This window comes from Hemitrygon akajei, chromosome 17 (genome assembly GCF_048418815.1).
Source record: "Hemitrygon akajei chromosome 17, sHemAka1.3, whole genome shotgun sequence".
Lineage (NCBI taxonomy): Eukaryota > Metazoa > Chordata > Chondrichthyes > Myliobatiformes > Dasyatidae > Hemitrygon > Hemitrygon akajei.
The window spans coordinates 46,674,629-46,687,795 of record NC_133140.1 but is presented as its reverse complement, the minus strand read 5'-3'; the positions used below and the strand labels follow the sequence as shown (position 1 = coordinate 46,687,795).

The 13,167-nt window shown below is 35.7% G+C and overlaps 1 protein-coding gene across 7 annotated transcripts in view; it reads right to left on the bottom strand.

Moving 5' to 3' along the window:
- znf423 (zinc finger protein 423) overlaps positions 1–13,167 on the bottom strand; it is a 383,906-nt gene that overhangs the window by 248,574 nt on the left and 122,165 nt on the right. For 4 of the 7 annotated variants that reach the window (XM_073070050.1, XM_073070054.1, XM_073070052.1 and 1 more), the window contains one exon: positions 2,455–2,655. In XM_073070050.1, coding sequence (XP_072926151.1) covers positions 2,455–2,655 — 201 coding nt within the window. Of the gene's footprint in view, positions 1–2,454; positions 2,659–13,167 lie in introns of all 7 variants that reach the window. The other 3 variants (XM_073070049.1, XM_073070051.1, XM_073070053.1) reach the window with 1 other exon arrangement.

Genomic DNA, 13,167 nt, shown 5'->3' with positions numbered 1-13,167 from the left:
TGTTAAAATCTGGAATTTGTCAAACTTATTTAAAAGTCTAAATAAGGTGATTATTTACATCTCCATCCACGAGTAACTCTATACCCACTTGCACCCCAGCAGATGATTTGACTTTTAGTGGTTTCATCCATCTACCAGCACACAGTAACCGACAGGACATCATCGTATACTGGTTTCAAAAGCAGAATAGTTCTTTAAGAATGACATTCATTTTACCATGCATGAGAATGAATAAGATATAGCTGAGAGGTTTAAAAACAAATAATCGAAGTAGGGGCAGAGTAAATGGAAATCAGCAAACTATGATGGGGAGGTCAACAAAATTTGGCAATGCCACATATGGAGACGTTTGTACACTTACTAATACTGATCTTAAATGGAGGGTCTGAATAATAAAAGACATTTCAACTAACAAGAGAACAAATAAACAACAGAAGGTGCAAAAGTAGAAGAATACAGGACCTCAGAAGATTGTGGGACTGGAAGAGGTTACAGAAACAGAAGAGATACAACAATGTAAAGATCTGAGTTGTTACTGGTGCAAGCACTAATGCGAAAGTCAGCAAGCATAAGGGTGAATGTGGGTTGGTGAGGGTGAGCACATGAGCAGCAAAGATTTGGAAGTTGATAGAAAGTGAAGAAAGTATGAGAAGTCAGGCAGTAATGGAATAGTCAAATATGAGAGCAACAATGACAAGAATAAAGGTTTGGGAAATCAATCCTCAGTAGTAATCACAGTTATTGAGACATTTCTGAAAATGGGCTGGATATGAAGTCAGAAGCCCACTTCAGGATCAAAAAAGATGCCAAGGTCCCAACTCAATATTTGTCAGGGAGAGGGGTGGCTAAGACACAAGAGTTTTTGGCAGATATTAAAGGAAATCACTTGAGATTTATATTTGTTCCTCCAGCACTAGATATCAGACAACAAATCAAAGGCAAAGGATCAAGTGAGGCACCAGTGAGAGTGACTCAACACCCATGTAACTTAACAAAATTGTGGAGAGATAGCAAAAAGGTAAGAAATAGAAAACCAAAATGAAACTGGCTGTTAATGGTCTGCGACTAGGAAGCCACAAGTCATCATTGCTCTGGCTTTGAATCAATCAGTAGAACTAGATGATGACAGTTTCACCTAATGGACCGGTATCTGAAATGCACAGTGGACAAAGGATACAAACTAATCTACAAGAAGAGACAAGGTGTCACTGTTTTAGCGTATCAAGATATCATTTGTAGCCTTTTAAGGGTCATTCCCACACTGCGGATAGGTAATAAAAATCTCATTGGCTGCCTTCAAAGTAAGTTGGAAACAATGTATCCAGAATGTTTTGAGCAAAAATGGACCAATTGTTGGTCAATACAGAGGGTTCTTATGTGTGGTTATGAATGTAGGTTTGAAGAAATGGTGAACAGCACCTAAACAAAGGGATTACTTATCAATGTCAGCAACACAGAAGCCAGGGAATAGGAAAAAGATCTTATAGGCAAGTTGAATTTGATACGAGGACATGAGAAGTACAAGTTTGAGACTTAGCTAGTGAAATCCTTGGGAAATTTGACTTGGGAGGGGGGATGGAAGACTTGGGAAAGGGAGGCAAAATGAAAACAGTTGAACAGAAGACGTCTGTCTTACTGAAGTCCATGAATTCCTTGGACTGTAGTAAGCAGTTTTGACAAAAGACTGAAGGACCCAGTAGCATTTAAAGAGATTTAGCCAAGTCCAGCAATAAATGACTAAGCCAGTTGTCTGCCATGAAAGAAATTCCATTCAACATGACCTTTAATTAGGAACAACTCTCAAGAATATTGTAGTCTGATCTTCAACAGGAATGATGCTTTTAGGTAGATATTACAGCAAAAGATCTGACATAGATATCCATGACAGGGGTGATATGCTGTGGGAATGATTTCACGTTTCAGAAGGTTGGTAAACAAGGGAGTCTTTTGTTTATGAAATGAAAGCAAAAGTACCCTGAATTCAATTTTTGGGTTCTCATTTAAACATATTGCACAGTACATCGATTATGCAGACCATGTACCAGCTTATTAGTTTCTGAAAGAAATTCCCACACAAGATAAATTTAATAGACACGAGAGCAAATGACCACATTTTGAATTTATGAAATTATACTATTAAGTGGTGAAACAATTTAATTTTTGTTTGCATGTTTAACTAGATAACTTCTTATAGTACATTATACTAGACAGCTCCCTAAAATATTCACTACTCATATCTGGTAAATTATATTCATAGAGCATGCTCTTAAGAATTTCATTTAGATACAACAATCCCCATTATTAATGTAAATTTCAATATGTTATAATTAGAATCTTGGGGTAAACCCATAAATTAAAACATGTTTAGCTAAATTTGTATAAAATAATATCTAATCAGTTGTACCCAATTAACCAGTCCACCCAAGCCAGAATGCTGAGTTAATTTAACATTACCTCCAGGACAGCGATGTGCCCTATGTTCAGTCAAGTCAGCCAGTGAATCAAAGTCCTGCTGACAATTATCACAGGTGTAAATTGATTCATCTTCCATGTCTTCATCATCTTCATTTCTCTCTTCCTGACTGGTCATGCTGTGTCTGTCTTCCAACAGTTGTCCGTCCTTGGTATCATACTCCTGGTCTCCTCCTGAGGCTCCTGCTGATGAAGCAGAAAATACTATAACTCACATAAATGTGCTGCAGAAAGGTCTATGATATGCATTGAGAGAAATATAGAAAAATAATACAATTTAATGTTTGAGATAAAATCACAAGTAATACCAGTGCAATATCTCAAATTACAAACTAATCTATTCATTGTATATCCCAGTTATGACTAATAAAATGCATGTTGAAGTAAGTTGAAGAAAACTGCACTATATTTTTCCACAGTAACTAATATTATATCTATTTATAAACACAAACTGGACTGACCTTACATATTATCAAAGATAACTACTATTTTTCAATGGACATTCTTAATTTTGACTCAGTTCCCTTACATAGATTACATAGGTAAAAAACAAGTAATTGCAATTCCGTTTCAGAATATTCATGTTTTATTACAGTGGAGTGCTGTTCTTCCATTTAAGTAACAAACAAGTTGCACATTCTGTAAATCACACAATGTAGATCAAAATTTGAAGCAATTACAGAACAAAGGAATACAATGGCTTGTATTTTCATAATCTCAAAATTCTAAACTATTTAAAAATGATTCTGCAAAATTAATTTTGTTGATTAAATGACGACACCTCATTTACAGGGTCATGATGATGCTATTTTCTGATGATTCCCATTGTAAAACAATGAAATAAACAGCATTTCTAAGATTAGCAGGTTGAATTGTAGCAAAAGGATAGCATACGACTGTGAAAATTACAAAGCAAAAGGATTAAATATTAGATGCTCCCTGAAATATAATCCAGTATGTTCCATTGATGTATAAAATCTATATGTTACAAAAATTAAAGAAAATCCCACTGTGCTTTAAAACCAACATGATTAAGTGTTTTTCCAAGTTTCACATTGTTATCTGCTTTTGACCTCCTGGAGATCTGACCTTCATGACCTTTCTGAGCTGTCATTTGTCTGATTTGACAGGCGATTGTATCAAATGCCAAGAACACCATATGTGTGGAACTTTCAATGGATTTAATTTTCAGCAACACTGTCAATAAACAATAACCACAACAGAATCTATGGCTGTTCCACAAAAAGAAAAGAAAATTTTGTTTAGTCCTTAAATTTATATTACAACGTTTTTGATTTAGTAACTGTGTAACCTACACATAAAGATGCTAAATTCATATTAAGTTCGTTACCAGACTGTTTAAATTCATTACTAATTAATTCACAGCTTTAAATACTGCAAGCTTTTAAATTGAGGATTTTTCCTTGGTGACTACATGATATATAAACAATTTTACATTCAGTATTAAAGTCTCTTATGAAGATCCTAACAATTTCACGATGTCTACTTTTATTAAAATGTAGTAACTGGGGCAGTTGTTTTTTTAAATGCTTCTGTTGTGCCAAATACATTAACAATGCAACATGAACATATAATGTGAAAGTTGTCAATAAACTGGGAAACTGATCACTAGGCAAGATATATTAAGGTAAGTGCAGCATAAAGAGTAATATCTGCCACATTTTGTTAAGAAAGCTACCCGCAGATTGGTTTCTGAATCCACACGGCAGCATTATAAATCTAATAGTATTACACGCAAGCAACTTCATTGCAAAATTTCATTTCACTTTTCCTGTTTCCCAAATTCTCTGAACAAAAATGACCTTCCTTCAGGTTTTGTTATGGTGAGAATATTTCCAAAAACAACGTTTCATAACAGTACCCTTTGACAATCAGTGCATGCACAATAAGCTAAGATTTTTTTGAGAGAAGTGAATGTTTAAAATTTTTTTTGGTAAGGATGAATGAATCGATAGTGACATTTTAAAAGGAAATGATCATGGTATTTTATTACACTCCACTATTGAAATAATTAGCACTTAATACACAACATATTAAAACGGTGTGAGTAGGATCAGTTGAGGGAATGATGCAGATAACCCATGATAAATTTAGAAGTCTGAAAGCAATAAAAGAGATAGCACAGTCAGTGGGGTGTTTGGATGGATAGATGGACAGATAAATCGTTTATTAAAAGCCAGTCTGGGTCATTTAGATAGATCCATGTTGGGAATTATAAAAAGAATCCTTATTTAGCTAAAAAGCAATGGCTCTGGAAAAAATGAAGTGCTCCTGGGTTTGAAAGAAAACATTCCTGGACACATTTCAAATATATGAAATGCTACTGAGCCAAAGGTTGGTGACAGAAGTGATAGCAAGCTCATGGTGCTTGCTCGCAATAATGGATTAAAAAAACATTTTGTGCCCCTCATTGCAAGTCAAAAAAAAGTTGTAAAATTTGCTCTGCGTGCCATTATCCTGAAAAAAAAAGAACAATCTAGCAAAGAGCATGTAGAAATTACAGATGATGCATTGTAAAACAAAATCTTACTGCTGGACATGTTGACTGCTATCTCACAGTGTAAGGGACTTTTTTTGTGATAGCTTATGTTTCGAACAGACTTTCACTTCAAACTAGTTATTCTTTTCATGCAACATAAACTTTACATTAAAGATGTGTTCAACTTACAAAATTATAAAATAGAAAAGTTTATAAAATTTTCTAGCATCTGCAGAATCTCTTGTGTTAATCATACTAAGTACTAAAGAAGAATTTTAAAAATTAACAGAAAGCAGATAGAAAATTGCTTCAGTGCAATAAATTCTCATTGGCTAATAACTGGCTTGCAAACAGGATCGTCATATTTCATTTGCTGTGAACGGACATAAAATATACATTCTCCATTTGTATGCAACAGCTGCCTTTAGATCCTGAACATGTACGAATTAAAAATCAATCAGAACTCTGAGCAGGAGGCTGCCTTAGTTCAAATGTCTATATGTCATATCCTAAAGGTATGCAATTTAGTCCTATTTCAATAAACATTTAAATTAGATATTCATTCTGAAACTTCACGGTTTCAGTAGCCAGGCAAGTTCTGATATTTCATTGGTTAAGAACAGAGTATTGCCAGTCATTCACCAAAATCCCAAATGCCCCAGTGACCTTGCCACACCGCTATAAATTTACGCCCTACAATTTGCATCACAAAATTAGCCAGAGCTGAAGATGAAGAAATAAAACCCAATACACAACATGCATGCAACTCTCCAGCAAATTCAGGGCTATTGTTTAATTAAGTTTCATTATCTTCATGTCCATACTGTAAATTATGTTATTACAGCATTTATTTACAGCAATAAATCCTCATCCTAAAACTATCAAAAAGCATCTGGAACAATTTCATCTACTTCTTACTATTGTATCTCACTGTCAATTCTTTTGTGGGTTTTTTTGAAATTGCTTATTGATAGTTTTCATTAGCACTTCCTAGGTGTTGATTGGTATCTGCTATGCCTATTTAGTTGTGATTTATCACTGTTTTATGAACGAGGATTTTCAACCAATCAAGTTCAAAGCTATCACAGTAATTTGCATGAGCTAATATGTGACAGCCAAGTCCAACACATTGGATCTAATGAACAAAGCACACAAATGCTTTATGTATATATAGATAGATTTGGCTCATAAAAATTAATATTTTTTTAAATGTGCAGAAATTATGACCCATATGAATGAGGCAAATTTAATTTGTCTGTCAACAAAATTTCCTGAAACATGTAGCGATGGTATGCAAATTATACCTCTAATTTTTCACCTGCTCCCTGCAGTTTCCTAAATAGTACACAGTTTCCCTACGAAACCTATGCCAGGATAGGATTTATCAGTCAGTGTAGAGTGGCAAGATACTAATCCAACAATGTACAGTAACAGACACAGCCCAGGCCACTTAAACAAAAATCTGGTCTGAACAACAAACCAGCGTAAATCTTCACAAGTATGCTGTTTCAAATAAACTACCCATTCTTAATAAGAATTTCACAAAGTACAGAACCGGACATCACTCTTGAGCTTACACCACTGAGACCATTCAGTATCAGCTCTACGTTTCTGATTCCAACAGGCTTCACTCAAATGGCAATTGCTTTAGTTGCCGATTACTGCCTGATTTTGTGTTTTGTTTCATATGCGGCTAAAGGAAATATAATAGGATTTCAAAATTATAGTTAAGACACTAATCTTCAATCCCATTTCAGGAATAAACATATAAATTGCTAAAATACATTAAATCTTTACAATGAAATTGCTTACAAGATGAAAAAGGACATTGTTCCCTTTACTTTTGAAACTTGTGCAGAAAAGGCATAGATGTCTGGAGTTTAATCAAATCAATAAAACAGCCACAGAACAAACTGTCAAGTAACAAGTTTGTTTTGCCAGCTAAATAAACCTATTAGAGAGTTTGCTATTTTCAGTCCTTTGTTCAGAATCATAATTTTCTAATATTTGTAACCATGGCAAATGCATGCAAGATTTCCAGCACAGCTTGAAAAATCATCAAGCTCCTAACCTTACTACATATTTAAAAATAAAATTTTTGTTGGCTTATGCACTGGAATTCTTTAACCTATTAAAAGGGAAACATCGCGAATGCAACCTGCCTTCATTTACTTCTTAAGCATTATACTTCATCCATAAATGGTCTTCATTTTGATATGAACAGTTGAGAGTAAGTTTGGCTTGTTGATACATTTTTCTCCTAAGTGATAACTACTTTCTTTTCCATACCATTAAAAATGAAACTATAAATCAAAAACAGGAAGATCTCAAAGTACAAAATTAGTTAGAATGGGCTTCCATATGAGAATATTCAATTGTGATCAGATATGCCATGCTTAAAGGCTGACATTACAGAATAGTAGTAAGACATGCTGCACTATTTTAGGATAAAACAGTGGCTGGATTTATGTCAGCATCAACAATTGCTGGCACAACCTTGGGAAACAGATAGCAATTTCTCTACACGTAGTAGAGTTCAATGGAAAAATCGTGAAATTGATTTTAGTGATCCAGCCCCCTTCACAAACCGGCTTCCACCAATAAAACCAAAGGAAGTCATTTGAATTAGCATAAGTTGAAGACATTTTTCTGCTTTGATCACAAAATAAGTTGAAAATCTTGCAAAATTAATTTGAGTTCCTGCTATGTCATAATCACAGATTTGAAAACATCAACTTAAAAATTCTGTGTATCTGCTGTAAATTATTTTACATAAATATTTCGAAACAAAAGAAATGTGAAGTACATTCTTCAATGTGATAGGCTGCTTAGCTTCCAGACAATATTACAGCTGCTTGATGCCAGTGGACAACCTCAAATGGACACTGGTAGTTCCTTTTGAATTGATTTCTTCAGACCTTGAGTGGTATTGCTTTGTAAACGTTAATCCCTCAGTCTGTTGAGTGGATGCACAAAACTCTGAATCACCAGTACAGCAAAAGCAAAGAACTTTACAGTTTCTGGTGAACAAGTAATGCCAACGTGCTCTTTTGAACTGTTAAGTCAAAACTGAAAAATTTACATTACTAGTTTGCGCTGTACTCATTTAAGGTGCAGATTACTCTCAAAATTGAGAACAAACCCCATTTGCCCAAACCAAGTCAGCCTTGATGTTGGTAGTAAAAAGAATTGCAAGCACCTAAATGATTCTGTTTAATATTGTAAGAATCATATACCTTATGAGGAAAAAGCACTAATAAACTTCTTAATTTTGAAGAGTTCTGGGAAACAGGGTATAAAGAATCTAAGTGAGATCATTACCAAGAGGACTACCCCACTAGATTCCACTATTGAGTCACTGACAGGTCGATGGTATCTAGGTCAGATACTGGATCATCGATACACAAGTGAGATTCTTTTCCCTTCACAAGATTTGGGTTGAATGGGTACTGAAAGTATGGAGTCTTCAGGAATTTTGCAAGGCTTTTGACAAGGTCCTAAATGTATACATGCCATTCCCAAATAACGAATGAATTCTCTTTTTGCAGACATCCACAAACTATTTTGTTTCTAAGTTAGAAAATACACAAAAATCGTATGTTAAGATAAGCATTCTTTCATATGATAAGCATACTTTCACAGCATTTTAACGAATGACATCAAAAGCATACAAGAATGGTAAAGAAAAATAACTGTAACTAAAATGGCAGGGGTGGGGGAGGGAAAACTAGTTCTGCCACTTATCAAAACAAGTGTGTGCAGCTACTTAATAATATTTTGCAAGCTTGTGCGTGTCAGGGTGTCCAAAGTTGGGCATTTGTAATCCAGGGGTAGGATATATGGCAAATTACAGTACCGTGCAAAAGTCTTGAGCACATGTAAAAATAAATCTGTAAAACAAAGATGCTTTCAAAAAACAATGAGATGAAAAGTTTCTAAATTTCAACTAATTTACTATAAAGAGCAGCAAAGAGTAAAAATAACCCTAAATCGAATCAATATTTATGTGACACCCCCCCCACCCCACTTTTAAAACTGTATCAATCCTCTTAAAACTGCATGATGGTATACTTATAAGAAATCAGCTGGTAGGTTGTTCCAAGCATCTTGGAGAACTTGCCACAGTTCTTCTGCAGACTTTGGCTCTCTCAGTTGCTTCAGTCTCTCCAGGTAATCCCAGGCAGCCTCGATGATGTTGAGATCAGATCTCTATGGAGGCCTCACCATCTGTTGCAGAATTCCTTGTTCTTCTTTACACTGAAGATAGTTCTTTATGACCTTGGCTGTGTGTTTGGGGTCATTGTCCTGCTGCAGAATGGAGTTCAGACCAATCCAACCCCTCACTGATGGTATAGTGTAATGGATGAGAATCTGCTTGTACTTCTCAGTATTAAGGATTCCATTAATTGTGACCAGATCACCCAACTTTATTTGCAGAAAAGCTGCCCCAAACCTGCAGGGAAAACCTCCATCATCCTTCACTGTTGGCTGCAGGCACTCATCCATCTAGTCCTCTCCAGCTCTTCTACAGACCAACTGCCTCCTGTTTGAGTCAAAATTTCAAGTTTTGACCTGTCAGTCCAGAGTACTTACTGCCATTGTTTAGCACCCCAGTCCTTGTGTAGTGCACAGGTAATGGCTTTTTGGCAGCGACTCTTCCATGAAGGCCACTTCTGACAAGGTTTCTCCAGACTATAGAGGGCTGTACTGTGTTGCAGTGGTTTCTGTGAGTTCAGAGCCGTTAGCAGATTTAGAAGGGACATCCATTTGATGTATCACTCATTTACTGCACTCAGTTTCTGTGGCCAACCACTGGTCCTCAACCTTGCCTGTTTCTTTGTGCTTCTTCAAAAGAGCTTGGTCAGCACACCTTGAAACTCCTGTCTACCGTAAAATTTCTGCTTGGGAGAGAACTTGGTGTTGCAGGATGACCACCTTGTGTCTTGTTGCTAGGCTAACTCTGCCGTGGTGTAAGAATTGATGATTTGAAGGTTAAACCATCACATCTGCAACACCTCACCTTTTAGCTTGGTTGTCCTTCACCCAGTTTGATTCCTTCTACACCAGTTTCAGTTAATCAGTTTAGCTCATTGAACTCATTGTCATTGATGATTAGTACCTGCTTGTTATCTTTGTTTAATCATGTATTGGGCCACAAAGTAATCAGGGTTTTAATAAAAGTGGTCTGTTACTTAATATATTGCTTTCTTTAATGAAATACAAAAAATTCTGTAACTTTTTTGGAAAATGAACGTTTGGAAATCTAAAATGTGTTCTTTTCTGACACATTAATACAGAAAACAAAAAATAAACATCTAAAACAAGATTTATATTAAAAAATCTAGGGTGCCTAAGAATTTAGCACAGTACTGTGGCACAGTGACAGAAATCAATGTGCTCCACAGCAGTTTGTCCTTTATGTTGTGTCGTATATTTTGATGGTTCAGAGCTAAAAAGTAGGGATCATGATTAAGAAATTTGCATGTGGTAAAGAAAATATTGTGGTGTCAACAGTAAGGACTAAAGTTTTAGTATACAGGAAAATATAGACAGTTTTGTCAGCTGGACAGAAAAAAAAGAGAAAATTCACCTTAGTCCACATCTAAGCTGAGCGTAAATTGGTGATCATTTATAAAATAGCTCAAGATGGCAAAAGTAAGGATGACTGCAAGATTCATCTGTGAGAGCCGGGGACTGAAATGAGTGGCCTCAAACAAAGAAAAAAAAGCTCTCCCCTCAAATTTTATTCACCTATATAATGACATTGGACTTTGGTGATGTATTCATTTGAACATTGCTTGAAACAAAATTACTCATGTCATTCCACGTGTTTATTTATTGAAGGGCCATGTTTTTAATTTCAAGGACCTATCCTCCAGGAATTTTGCAAGAGGGTCCCAAAGGTGCTTTCTGCTAATCCCAGGATTCCAATTTGTTTAACATTAGCTCTGACCAAGTCTAATGCATGGATCAAAGAAAGCTTTTAACTTGGAATGCCTCAAAGCAATGACACAGTCTGTGCAGGAACATTACTGTAACTGAAGTGAAACAAGAAAAAAACATTTTTGCTCTTCTGGGAGCATAATCCCAGAGAACTGCATCAAGCTAAAACTGGCATTCACCAGAATCCCAAGTATCAAAAAAAAATCACCAACTGGAATCATGCCATCATGCACAATTCAGCATGTTACAACTGTCAAATGAAGGTACCCTCTCAGGTTCTTTCAAACAATACTTTAATTCCTTTAAGTAGGCAGAGCAATGACATTTCCCTTGGGGTGTCCACCATTACATCCCACATCCACTAATTAACTCTGTCAGATACAACAGATCTCCAGGTGAATGAGCAAGCAACGTATTATTTGCCAAAGATACAATTCTTACAAAATGTCTGCAACAGACACCCCCAAGACAATCTATAAAGATGTTTTTCTACCATATTATCAAGACACTATTGAAACAAAACTGGGTGACAATGGAAAATTTTCCCTCACTTCACTTTAGTTGGGCTCATGAATCATTCCTGTACAATATCTGAAACTGGAGGATATACAAGTTAAATCAGAGTTTTGGCCCATATGCTGATACAGCTACAATCTTCAAGAGGTTTAACACAAGGTTAAATGTCTTATACTTACCTTTGACAAGGTGTTATAATTTTATATCAAGGAAAATTTCCACATGTTCACCATAACAACTCTCAACTGATTTTCTTTTAAACTACACTTTGGAATATTCTATACTCACTGTAACCCAAAATGCCAACATTCTCCATCATGATATTTTCTAGACTCAGTTGGATTCCATTTGTGAACTGAAAAACTGTGCTCTGGGGCACTGATGTTTCAATCCCTCAAAAGAAATCTAACCTTCCAGCCCCAGTACTAAAGTCCCAAAGCAATTTGACAGTTCTCAGTGCTGATCTCTACAATGACTGTTGTTCCCCACTCTCATGCTGAAACAGATTTTAATTTTCCAGTGGGCTATCTGGCAGATATTGTCCACATCTGCAAGACACCAAGTGAACCATGTCCCAAAGAAATTGTTCATTATAGTTTCTTAATTGTTCAGTAGTTTTCACCTGTTTTTCCTTCTTCCATACAAATGAGTTACTAATATTATCCAACAGTTTTCACATTATGATGCTCTCCCTCTGTTTCTTCAAATTGGATTCAGGTGTCTGCTGAATTATTGTAGACATTTTAGATGTAACTACTTAGCCTATGGAATCTTTTGACTTCCAATTCACAAAAGAAAAATGATTTGGCAATATTTTTCTGCATTCATGAGCTTCCAAAGTGTATGCATTTCATGTCCCAACCAGCCTCAAGCTTCATGTGTATTGATTATCATTACCTCTCCAAATACCTTGGCTTCTCCAAGTTACTCAAACTTGTTTCAAAGATTTTGCTTTTTATATTAAAAAATTCCTTCTCTTGGTAGTTATTTTAACAGGTCCCCATTTAGAATCTGACAAGCCAAGCAAGAACCAACTTAATTTCTTTATGACTTCAGCTGCAGAGGCAAATAAAATTTTGGCCACATCATCAGTCATCAGGTCCACCCTGTTGGAAGTTACATAGGCTTCACTGTCATCAATATCCTTCTTCTGGCTGAATGCCTTGCCCTCTACACAATTGGAAAGCAAAGGAAGTGCCAAGCTATTCACAACTCTATGATCGATTACCATGCTGCTCTGAACCCCATGCCGATGCCATGTAATTGGTTGTAATATGTCAAGTCATTTGTTGTGAGAGCTATAGATTTGCAACTCGGTCCTCAGGATAACATCCTAATTGTATCACATGTTCTACAATTTGTTGACTGGGTCAGCTGTGCAGTATTTTAGCTTGAGTTTGTTAACCCTCTGAAAATAAAATCACGCTGCAGATCAGCATACCTACAGAATAGCTGGATAGAATCAAATCACTGTGAACTAAACTACTCCTGACTCTGCACAGTTCTTTAATGTATGCATATTTGTTTTGAATTAGTCAGTCATTCTCCAAGCTATAACTGTGGGATGAGAACCTTTTGTTTGCAAAAAATATTACCATTTTAACCATTTTAAGCTTCCTTGAAAAGCTTCATTCAATCCACACAGCACAAGAAAATAACAAAATAATTGACAAAATGAGAAATGACTGTTAAGTTTGACCATTAGTACAAAAGTACATCATTGGAAATAACAGAAA